The sequence below is a fragment of the Equus caballus genome, chromosome 16 (genome assembly GCF_041296265.1).
Source record: "Equus caballus isolate H_3958 breed thoroughbred chromosome 16, TB-T2T, whole genome shotgun sequence".
NCBI classification, from domain to species: Eukaryota; Metazoa; Chordata; class Mammalia; order Perissodactyla; family Equidae; genus Equus; species Equus caballus.
The window spans coordinates 50,579,299-50,591,652 of record NC_091699.1 but is presented as its reverse complement, the minus strand read 5'-3'; the positions used below and the strand labels follow the sequence as shown (position 1 = coordinate 50,591,652).

The 12,354-nt window shown below is 35.9% G+C and overlaps 1 protein-coding gene across 4 annotated transcripts in view; it reads right to left on the bottom strand.

Annotated features, from left to right (window-relative positions):
• SMARCC1 (SWI/SNF related, matrix associated, actin dependent regulator of chromatin subfamily c member 1) overlaps positions 1-12,354 on the bottom strand; it is a 165,609-nt gene that overhangs the window by 113,551 nt on the left and 39,704 nt on the right. For all 4 annotated transcript variants that reach the window (XM_023620516.2, XM_023620517.2, XM_023620518.2 and 1 more), the window contains exons 7-8: positions 11,179-11,248; positions 7,469-7,544 (exon numbers count right to left, since the gene is read on the bottom strand). In XM_023620516.2, the coding sequence (XP_023476284.2) occupies positions 7,469-7,544; positions 11,179-11,248 (146 nt within the window). The remainder of the gene's footprint in view (positions 1-7,468; positions 7,545-11,178; positions 11,249-12,354) is intronic.

Sequence of the window (12,354 nt, the reverse complement as noted above, 5' to 3'; positions counted from 1 at the left end):
CACTGAATCAGCGGCAGGAGTCCTGGATGATGCCCCGTCACGCGGCCCCTCCCCCGCTCCTTCCCGACCCACGCCGCAGCAATCGCAGACTCTAGGGGACGGAGCGATGTTCTCTCCCACCGTTCCAGCACCTCCGAAGGTGTAAAGCAAGGTTTATGATCTCCACCTTCTTGGTATTGTAGGTCTCTAACGAGCTGGCATTATGTTTATTCTCTGAAATTCAGTTCTTCCAATCTTTTGTTGTATTTTGGAGGGGAGAGAATCCCGGGTCAGCTCACCCTGCCATTTTGCTCCACCCACCTCCAAAACTGTTCGAGTTTGTTTTATATGATGTTAAAATTTAAACAAAAGAGCAAAGACCTAAGACCCAAGAGACCCTAGAAGAAAAATGTGGGAGTATTCAAGTAAGATCAAATTGACCAATATATAATAGAGTCTAGAAACAAATATAAGTCCATGACATACATAAAAATTTACTTTTGACAGAAATTGCATGAATCAGTGGAGAGAGGAATCCACCTTGAATATTTTTCTGCCTTGAAAGGACAGATGATCTAGCACCACAGCAGGAAAAATTTTAAATATATGCAAAACAAAACTAAAGAACTTTTAAAGATGATCTGAGAAAATCATGATGACCTTAGGATTGGAAAACAAAAATGCAAGCTACTGAGAAAACATATTTATAACACAAACGAGTGACAATGGTTAGTATGCAGAATATCTAAAGAACACCTACAAACAAAAAAAAGACAATGCAATGGGAAAAAAGCAAAAGCTGGAAACAAACACTTCATGGAAGAAGAAACATCAAAGGTCACAGAATTCATGAAAAGATGATAAAGCTATTTAGTAATAAGAAAAATACAAGTTAAACCCATAATGAAATACTACTTCACTGAAATCTACTAGATAGGCAAATACTACAAAATCAGAAAATACCAGGCATTGGACAGGATATGGAACATCCAAAAAACTTATACACTCCTGGCTAAATAAATTTTTATGACCATCTGCAAACAATATGGCATTGTTTAGAAAAGGTGAATTTTGCATTCCCTGTGACCCAGCAATTCCATTCTGAACATATAACACGTTCACAATAGCATTTTTCATAACACCATGAAGTAGAAACAACCACACACCCACCTACATTACAATGGATATACTGTGATATAGTCACACAAAAGATTACTTCTACTACTATATACTATGGATGACATCTCAGGAACACAATGCTGAACAAAAAGGCAAGTCATGAAAGAATATGACTCCACTGATATTAAAAGCTTTTAAACATGATAACTAAAAGACCTGTGCAGTTGTACATATATCTGATGTAAAACTACAGTGAAAAGATAAGCTGAACATTTAGAATAACGGTTAACTGAGTGGGCAGGGCACAGGATGAACACACGGAATGTTTCAAAATTAACAGTAACCTTCTTTTTTATTGGGAGTGGTAAGTACACAGGTGTTTGTTTAACTGTGATCTGTTTTTCTCACCCATATTTAATAAATATTAATATCCACAATTTAATTTTTTAAATTAAGTGCTTTGTCACGGCAATCAAATTTCCTTTAGGACAAAAAAATAATACGTGGACATTGCTTCATAAAATAATACAGAAAATGAAAGAAAGAATTCCAGTTCAAATTTTCTGACTATTATACTAGGGTAATATTCTGTTACAAGTGAAATAAAAACACAGGAACAAGAAGAAAAAGTATAACTATATTTAACTTTTAAAGAGGAGCAGAGCATATGCACTATTTTTTAAATGGATAATGATGATGGAGAATGGTGTGTACAAATCACAAGTGTATTTAGATTTCATGGAATACATTAAGAAAAAGTATTTAAATAACGGATTCCACATACTCAGCAACTCTTTAAATTTCTAATGAAAAATTTTCTATGTCAACTGAAAGTACAAGATAGTAGTTCTTAAATTTCATTTTCTTGGATACATGATCAACAAAATTTAAAAACTACTGAATTAAGATATTTGTAATTGCTTTTATTGGTGAGCAGGCATTTTTTAGCTATCGCATTTCTTTTTTTTTTTTTTAATTTTGAGGAAGATTACCCCTGAGCTAACATCCACCACCAACCCTCTTTTTGCTGAGGAAGATTGACCTTCAGCTAACATCTGTGCCCGTCTTCCTTTCTTTTATATCTGAGACGCCTGCCACAGTATGGCTTGGTAAGAGGTTCGTAGGGCTGTGCCCAGGATCCGAGCCAGTGAACCCTGGGCCACCAAAGCAGAGCATGTGAACTCAACCGCTAGGCCACTGGCCCAGCCCAGCTGTAGTATTTCTTTTTAAAAGTCATTCTATTTTCCTAAAAACAAGACCAAAAAAATGTTATCGGTCACCTCATTCTTTACTGGCATTTGCCATCTCAATAAATTACCTAGGAGAGGTAGATTTCTCACAGTGGCCTTCTAAAAGAGAGTAAAGCACTTATTTGTAACTCAAAAGCCAACTTTACATGGAGAAAAGAGGGAACAGTTAAAAAAAAATTCTTTAGTCTACATATTAAATAAAAATTAAATAAAAATTCTAAAAGTCTGGCCTTTCTTTGTTAGAAATAAATTTAAAATAGCCCTAATGAAAAATCTAGAAGCTACATTTAAACAGACTTCTCTTTATAGCAGGAACAGGTACTGAGGTTTTTAGGAGTATCTATAAAATGAGATAATACTTTTAGGACATGAATGCCATGAAAATCAAGACAAAACATATTTTTCATCTATAAACTATAACATGTGTGTGGGTATATGTGGCAGAGTAATATTCCTCCTAACTAAAGGAAAAACAAACTATTCTATCTGGGATTAGTTTTAAGTAGTAGCAACCTAAAAAGTTTAATGGAGAAAAGAAGAAAGAAGGATAGATGAACTACTTAGCAGCTAAAAATGAAAAATTAGATACGTAATATTAAGAGAATACATTTAACTCATCTACATAGAGAAACCTAGTATATAGTAAAGGTGGTATCTCAAATCACTGAGGCAAAGGCGGCCTTTATAATAAATGGATACAGAATGTATCCATTTACACACAACTGGGAAGCCATTTCGAAAAGACACAATGAGATCCATTCCTTTTATCACATAAGAATAAACTCAAAATGGATTAGAGATCTATATGTAGAAAGTGAAACTATACAACTGCTAGAAGAAAACAGTGGCTAATTCCTCAACAACCAGAGGCAGAGACAGGCTTTACTATTCTGACTAAAATATTGATGCATTAAAAGGTAAAGAAGAAGAAATCTGACTATATAAAAATAATAAACCTTGGCATGGCAAAAAAACACCATAACTAAAGTCAAAAACACAACTAAATATTTGCAATATACGTCTCATATTAATGGCTAACATTCTCAACATTTAAAAAGAACCTCTAAAACTCTAGGAGACAAAAGAAAAATCCTTATAGAAAAAATGAGAGAAAGATACACAGGTCACAAAAACCATAAAAAGAACTCTTGCAAACATAAAAGATGTTCAACTTCACTCAAAAGAAGAGAAATACAAATTAAAATCAACAGAGATACCATTTCTCATTGGCAAAAATTCAAAGGCTTCACAATATCCGCTCTGTTGGTTAGGCTATCAGGGAAGAGACACTCACTTCATTGCTTACAGGAATGCAAAAAGGGTACAAACTCCCAGGGGAGAGAGGCACGAATCTAACTATGTATTTTCATTTACTCTTCAACCCAGCAACCCTAATTCTAGAAATTTATCTTGACTATACACCTTAAACAATATGACAATACATATGGCACAAGGTTATTTATTGCAGTTTTGTCTGTAATTCCAAAATAATGCAAACTACTCAAATTTCTAAGCATAAAAAACTGGAGGACTAAACTACAGTGTATATACATAATGGAGGATTGTGCCGGTATGAACACTAGGGATTTCTAGGAGAGATTATTAAGTGGAAAAAGCCAAGTATACAAGAGAGAAATAAAAAAACATGCAAACTCCTGCATACCTTGACAAAAGCAAACACAGAAAGGATAAACCAGAAAATAATAAATTTGTTCTACAAGGAATGAGGGGAAGGAGGTAGAAAGAATATAAGAGGAAGTATACCTTTTTGGGGAAGCATGTTAGAATTCTACATATTCAAAATATAAAATTAAATCAATCTGAATTTGAAGAGAGAGAGGAAACACTTAAACTGAAAATAAACTGAAAGAAAGAAACCCAACTGCAGTTGAATTAAGTAACAACCTCACTGAAGATGGTGGAAGAGTTAATCTAACTAACTCATTAACACACTATTTACCAATTGTACCCTCAGACTTGGGCAGGACAGGGCCAGAGAGAGAACTACAAACATATCTTGCACTCTTAGTATTTTTGTTTATTGTAGCGGGTGGGCAATGCAATTCTGAAACTAATTTAAATGTAGTAATGGACTGAGTAAATGTGTTGTTGGGAGCCAAGGTTTTTACTCTGGGAGAAGACAGATATGAATATGGAAGAGGGGAGGGCAAAAAGGAACACTGTGGGATGGATTAGAACTGGAGGTATCTATATGGTCTCATTATTTCTAAAATAAGTATATGAGTACATGAATATGTTTGTGTTTATACACACATAATAGCTCTACTTCTTATTTCTCTGGGCAGAAAGGGCCTAGAAGCAAAGACACTTCAGTAGCAATCAACATACTTGTACCCAGACTTGGTGTCTAATACCTTTTCCTAATAAAAGGAATGAGAGCTCCGAGGAGAAACACCTGAATTCTAGGTATGAGGAAGGGAAGGCAGAAGAGGAGCCTGGAACATCCTGCTATGCCCTCAAAGAGGTACTCAAGAATGAGGAGTGCTTGTCACAAGCCAGTTTGGAGGGGCTCCTATTGGCCAAATATGGAACTATTTCAGCACCAAAATAATTAAGTAACAAATTTTACTGACCACTGAAACTAGAACACGAATCCATACTAACAACAAATAGATGAATAAGTAGATGGGGGCAAAGGAAGGGCTCTTGCTTATCGGAGAACTCTGAAAGCCAACTGGTAATGTGGAGGGAGGGTTGGAGCGGAAAACGATCACTGCACAACAATGAAAGAAAAAAACTGGTTTAGGCAAGGACTGTTAAGTGGATGCTAAATCTGAGCAAGAGAAGGAAGACTCTGATGAGAAGTAGAATATCTGCATGGTGTAAAAGAATCTCTCACAGATTGCTTGTAAGTTGCAAGTATGGTAAAAAAAGTAACTACACAGCAGAGCCATCCGAGTCACCTTAACAGGTGATTGACGTCACCAACAAGGAGCAGATGGACACAGCACGCCTCCCAATGTGATGCCCTGAGAAGGACACAATGTCACTTAGGCAGTTTTCTGACTAGAATGAATATAAGAATTAACCATGAGAAATTCCAAATGAGAAATTCAAAAACATGATAAAAGGCAAGGAAACACAGTGATAATGTTCCAGGTTAAAGGAAACTAAAGAGATATGACATATGAATTCAACAGTGATATTAGATGAGATTCTATAATAAAGAGAAAAATGCTATAAAAAACGACATTGGGTCAAGTGGCAAAACCAGAATATGGACAGTAGATTAAAGGATTGTGTCAACGTTTAATTTACTGAATTTGATAACTGTACTATGCTCATGTATGAGAATTCTTATTCTTAGGAAACAGGCACTTACTTTTAGGAGTAAAGGCCCATGATATATGCATCTGTATCTCAAATGGTTTGGGGGGGGGGGAAACAAACACAGAGTATAAATGATACATCAAAAAGGGAGTAAAATGTTAACAATAGGCAAATATGAATAAAGAGTGTACAGGTATAGCATAGCATATACGACTATTATTCTTGCAACTTTTCTGTAAGATGGAAATTATTTCCAAATAAAAAGTTACTTAAAAAAAGACTAATTTTTGTTAATCTCATTTTCTTCACATAGAATCTGAAGCTCAAAAGCTCAGTCTTTCCGAAGGTCACACAATTAGAAATAGACTGAACTAGGTCTAAAATCTAACATATTAACTTAAGTGCTCATTATACCACATAAAAGAGTCAATTAAAATCGTGTATAATTGCCACTGCTCATGGAAAGGACCAGAGCTCAGGCTGATTCCACGACTGGGATAGGGAAATTACAAAAAAAGTTTGGAACATCTGTACCAGAAAGTAGGAAGTACGCAAAAAAGGATCAAATAATGCCAAAGGGTCACAGGAGGCAGCACAGTTTCCTAGTGGACAAATTTTGGACAATTCATCAAAATGAAGAATGGTAGTGATGTCACTGTTCCATGAGTGCAGACTGATACCACAGACACATGTAAAGGGAGAAGGGAATGCTTATCCCCACTGCAAAATGTCGACTACAAGGATAGAAGAAATGGATAGAGTTAGAAAAGCACCAGTAATAACTAATTCAATCAGGCAGGAATTATTAATGGATGAGCAAACTTTGGGATATAAATTTAACAAGAAAATAACAGTTACACAGTCTCAAAGTATTTCCCTATAAAGTATTTTTAATTCCAATGAGAAAAATGGTTCCAGTGGGAAAACTAGGCAGATGGTACCTTAACAAATGACCAGGCCATCAGCCACAATGAGGAAGACGGACATGTGCCTCCTGATGCAATGCACTAAAGCGGACAGGATATTGCGTAAGCAGTACTGCGACCAAAATACATAGCTATCCAATATAATAATAAAAAATACGCAAACTCAAATTCGGAGACATTGCTAAAAAAAAACTGGCCTGTACATTTCAAAATGCCAGTGTCATGAAAGAAGAAGAAAGGCTGAAAGTTCCAGATTAAAGTAGACTAAAGAGATCTGACAACTAAATGCAGTGTGTGATTCTGAACCGGATCTTGGATAAGAGAAAAAACTGAGTATAAAACTTACTATATCATTGGGACAACTGGTAGAGATGGAATATGGGCCCTGTATCAGATTATAATATTGTTTCAAAAATTAATTTCCTGAAATAAATAACAACAGGGGAAGTTGAAAGGAGTATAAAGTAGTACTTTGTTTAGTATTACTCTTGCAACTTTCAAAATTATTTCCACATTAAAAGATGAAGAACAGAAGAGCTGTTGTGTGGACTTTTACCATTACAATAGAAATGATTAGTAAAGTAAGTCTATCATAATAAAAACCACGCAGGCCCTGCTTGCAGCCTTCCTAAATGACACCATCAATGATGTTCAGCTGCACTCCTCACACCCCTTCCTTAACTATCTCAAGCTACAATCTAAGTTGGCTTTGGGGTCTCCTCAAACATCACTGCAAACATTTCATCTGGATAAGGAAGTATTCATGGCCATGGCCATCTCTTAACAGGAGGACAAGAAAGGAAGATCAACATTCTGTATCTCTTTAAAACTTCGTGTGGAGAACAGTTGAGAAGTTCTATTAAGTTATGTAAGAATAAGTTTTTTTTTTAAAGGATGTTTCACCTTCCATGGCTTTTCTGGAATTGGTGGATCTTCAATTTCTGCATCAACATCATTACTATGGACCCAAGTATCATAGCTATAAAGGAAACGAAAAAAGGAAAAACAAATTAGAATTCAAATTCATTTACTAAAAAGACTTTCATCAAAAGGTAAAAGTGCATTTTAGAAATAGTATTAGGATCCAGTATTAGCAATTTATCATACACTTTTGTCTCTACCACTCTGACAAGAAAACTCTTCTGCAGAGGTCTACAGTGATCTTCACATTGTTAAAGCCAAAGTTCAAGCCTCAGTCAACAGAATTTTAATGAGTCAATCACTCTCTCCTCAAAGCATTTCCCTTACTTGGCCTCTAAGACAGTATTATCTGGTATTCCTTCTGGTTGCCAGCCTCTCCTCAGTATCCAGTGACAGTTTCTCCTCTTTTCTCAAACCTCTTCAACATTGGAAAGCCCCAACGTTTCAGTTTTTGGAAGAATCCTCTTAGCTATTCACTCTCTTGATAATCTCATGCAACACCATGGCTTCTACTATACACATACGACTTGAAATCTTATATCTGCCCTCTTCTCAGAATTCTGGACTCAAATCCAACTGCCAATTCCACATCTCTTACATGTCTAATTAGGTTTTCAAACTTAACACACTCAAAATTCAACATAGAATGCCATCCTGACCCCAGCAAGGTGCTCTAGCCAATCATCCCCATCTCAGTAAATGCCAACTCCATCTTCCCAGCTGTTCTGACCAAAATCCTTGGAAACATCCCTGACTTCACTCTCAATTACATCCTATAATCAAATCACCAACAACTTCCACCAGCTCCACCTTCAAAATATTTCCAGAATCTATCTACCTACCTTTCACCCTTCCACTTCTGCCCAAATCCCAAAAGTCAATTTTTCACACAGCAACCAGAAGGATCCTTTTGAAAACTACGTCAGTCTACATCACTGCACTGCTCAAAATCTTCCTATGACTCCCACCTAACTCAGAATAGCAGTCAAAATCATTACAGTGGCTGCCAACCCTCGAAATCTGGTCCTCTGAATGCCACTCTGACCCCGTCTCCTAGCACCCTCTCCTCACTCATGTTATATTTGAGCCACAAGAGCTTCAGTGGTCTTTTAAATATGCCAGGCAGTGGCCACTTCAGGCCCTTTACATATGCTCCTCACTACCCAGATAGCCATACAGCATACGCTCTCATACCGTCACATCTCTTTGCTTAAAGGTTCTCTTATTAGTGAGACCCAACTCACTTAAATAAATCACATCCTCTATTCCTCTACAATTCTGAAGTATAAAATTACCTACCAAATTAAAACTTTATCAATGCTGCTGTACTTGCCAATAAATTATTATAAAATCCAGCAATATCTACATTAAATACAAGTATGGTAACAAGCAATGGCTTCCTTTAGCCACTACTCAGAAGTCAGTTCAAAAGCATTTAGAACAAGCACAGCTCTACATATCTATTAACAGCACTTTGGTAAGTTTTCTAGGAACACTTGAATGTGAGCTGGAGAAAAAAAGTTCATTTGCCAATTACTTAACTATACCAGGTAAAGATTACAATGGTAAGAAAAACTGATAACCTTATAGTCTTTAAAAGTCTCGAGTAGAAAACGTTACATAGGTAGAAGAATATACGTAAACTATAGTCAATAAAGAAAGGGAACTAACAAGGCCCCTTGAGAAGACAAGACTAGATCTAGCCACTATATGCTATTTGATACATAAAGAAAAGGTTAGCAAACAGGCTAACATGTCTTATAATGTGTTGTTATAAAATTTATTTCAAGCCTGTACTTTTGTAGTTTATCATAAATTTGAGTTTCCATCTAAGTGTTTCAAAACTGATTTCCTATAACAGTTCCTGTAATATTGAAAGGTCTGTTTTAATAGCACCAAGGACTACAGGAAGCCTTGAGACTAGAAATGTTTTATAGGAGGCATTTATTTAAGGGGCTGGCCCAGTGGTGTAGCAGTTAAGTTCGTGCACTCCACTTGGGCGACCTGGGGTTCACCGGTTCAGATCCAGGCAGGGACCCAAGCACTGCTTATCAAGCCATGCTGTGGCAGCCATCTCACACATAAAACAGAGGAAGATGGGCACAGATGTTAGCCCAGAGCCAATCTTCCTCAGCAAAAAGAGGATGGGTGGCAGATGTTAACTCAGGGCTAATCTTTCTCAAAAAAGAAAAAAAAGCAAGCATTTATCTAAATGTTATTACAAAAAAAACTATTAGTTCAATTTAAAGTGGTCAATTACGGCTCAGAAGAGGCTGATAAGCAAGTTGATTTGATTTGGTTCTGATTAACTCAATCTGTACAAAGACTGCGCATATTCTATTAAAATTATGAACATAATCTAAAGACATATATTCCCTTTAAAAAATATATTTATAAGTAAAATAAAGTTATTCAAATAGATTAACTTAAAAACAGCACAAAACCAAGACATTATATGTCTCCTGATGAAGAACATAAACCTATGCAACAGTCTTGTTACTTCCCTAAACTGAAATGGTTTCTGATTAACTCTAGATCAATTTAAAGGAAATAGAACAGAGAAACATGTTCAAATACACCACAGTGATACCATAGAAAAAACCCAGAATATGGTAAACTACAGGACAAACAACGTGGTTCCTTAAATAATACACTGCAAGGGGGAAGTGGGGAAGACAGAGGGAGAACCTATAAACTGAAAAATATTTAAGAAATATATGAACTAATTGCAAGATGTGGTTGAATTCCTTACTGGAATTCATTACAGAATTCATTTAATTCCAATGAATATCCATCCATCAATCAATCAATCAAATGTATCACATGACAACACTGGGTATTTGATATTAAGAAATTTTGTTAATTTTTTAGGTTTGATAATGGTGTTATGCTTACTTCGTTTTTGAAAGAATGAGTCATCTTTTGGAAATACATATTAAAATATTTATTATTACAATACTGAAATGATATATTTGGGATTAGCTTCCAATAATAGGAGAAGGCTAGAAGTGGATGTGGGTACAGGTGAAAGAAGACTGGTCTGAAACACAAAGTGGAGAGAACCTCCAGTTGACAGGACAATGGTGAAACGAACACCTAGAGAGCTCTATTGCCGATTAAGGAAGATGAAGTGTTATCCTTATTCCTAAGTGCCCTATGCAGGCATAATATTAATTAAACAAGGACCACCCTTTTCACTAACATGTCATTCCTGTTTGTAACATTCTTTACTCATATTTAGATACTGAAACACAGTATGAGTTATGAAAGATAAAAGTAACACCATCACTAGGGAATGAAATTTCTGCCAAGAATAAAAACTTCATTTTGACATAAAATAATTTCATCCTTAATAGTGTGGCATGAGTAGTTTCTGAAACAACAAACAAAACTAACTAGTCGTGAAACACTAGGGAGAAAAATTCACTTCTTAAAGGAAACAAATCTAAATCAATAGTCTAATACCATACTGAAGGACTGTTTTGGAAAATGCAGCAAACATATCAGTTTAGTAATGAAACCATAACCTAAGAAAACGGTCAGTAAGAGAAGACTTAAAAAAGTGAGATCAATGACTAAAACAAATCAACAAAGTGATCACTATTCAGAAAGTGAAACTATATATATATAAACAACCCTGACTTGCACTGACTGAAATCTTTATACCAGATCTCAGGACACATTAGCATTACCTGTCTGGGTAAAACCCCCAATGCACTAACACCTGCTTGTCTTTTCTCATCACTGGTCTCAACCATTCTTCTGAAAGGGAAAAAGAAAAAATTTTAGTCAAGTTGACAAAATAAATAAATAAACTGTTATTTAGACAATTTTTACTTAAGAGTTTTTGGTTTGCTAATAAGCCCTCTCCCAAAAAGTTTTCTCATAATTGAATGTTATCTACCATATGAAGGGGCATTTTTTCAGCCATCTATTCAGACTTACTAGATTCTAGGCCCATTGTCCATCACTTGACAAAACCAACTGTCCACTGCAGTAAAATACTCTCCTTCCCACCCCTCCATCAATTTGTCTCCAGTTCCACCCAAATCATGATCACTATATTCCTTACTGCCTAATTGCCCATGCAGAACCTCCCCTCCCTTTTTTGTGAGGTTTTGCAATTACTACACAGCTTTCAAGGCAGGCTTCATCTCCTGGATGAAAGTTTTATCAACTACTCTTCTTTCTCCAGATTCACCTTTTCTGGTATGCTATAGCACTTTACAGTGCTACATCAAAGCTTTCATTACTATTTTTACTATTCTTTAATGGCCTCCTGTTAAATCAGCTCTCTCAATAACAGTGTAAGCAATATGATCACATAAGGTAGATTTTTACTTGAAGTTTCCTTACCAAAGGTAGGTGTAAATTTATAGAATCAGACGATTCTTAGAGTTTGTATTATAGTTGAATTACATCTACATTTTAGCACTTGTTACGATATGTCTCTTTGGTAGTCTAAATTTAGCTTAGAAAAGTTGTTTCTAGTACTAAGAAGGAACCAATGAAGCCCCTTGAAACCCAAGAAATAGCCAAATAGAAAACTTGAGTGAAATCAGCTATGTAAAATTGGCTTTTCAGTGCCAATTTCAACATGAAATAGCTCCACCTTCACTGACTACAGCCATGAAGCCGACGTGAGTGTGCTCTTTTTGAAGTATCCAACTGCTCACTTTACTATCTTGTAAGAAAGTGACAAGGAAGAAATCAGCTCTGTTCCTTAACTTGATATCCCAAAATGGCCAAGGAAAAAGTGAAGAGGAAGAGGCAGATGGGCCTTCAGAACTCACTCCGTTTAAACAAACAAAATATATCAACTCTCTAACTAGTAAGAGCTGCCTTTTATAATACAAAGTCTATCTGCA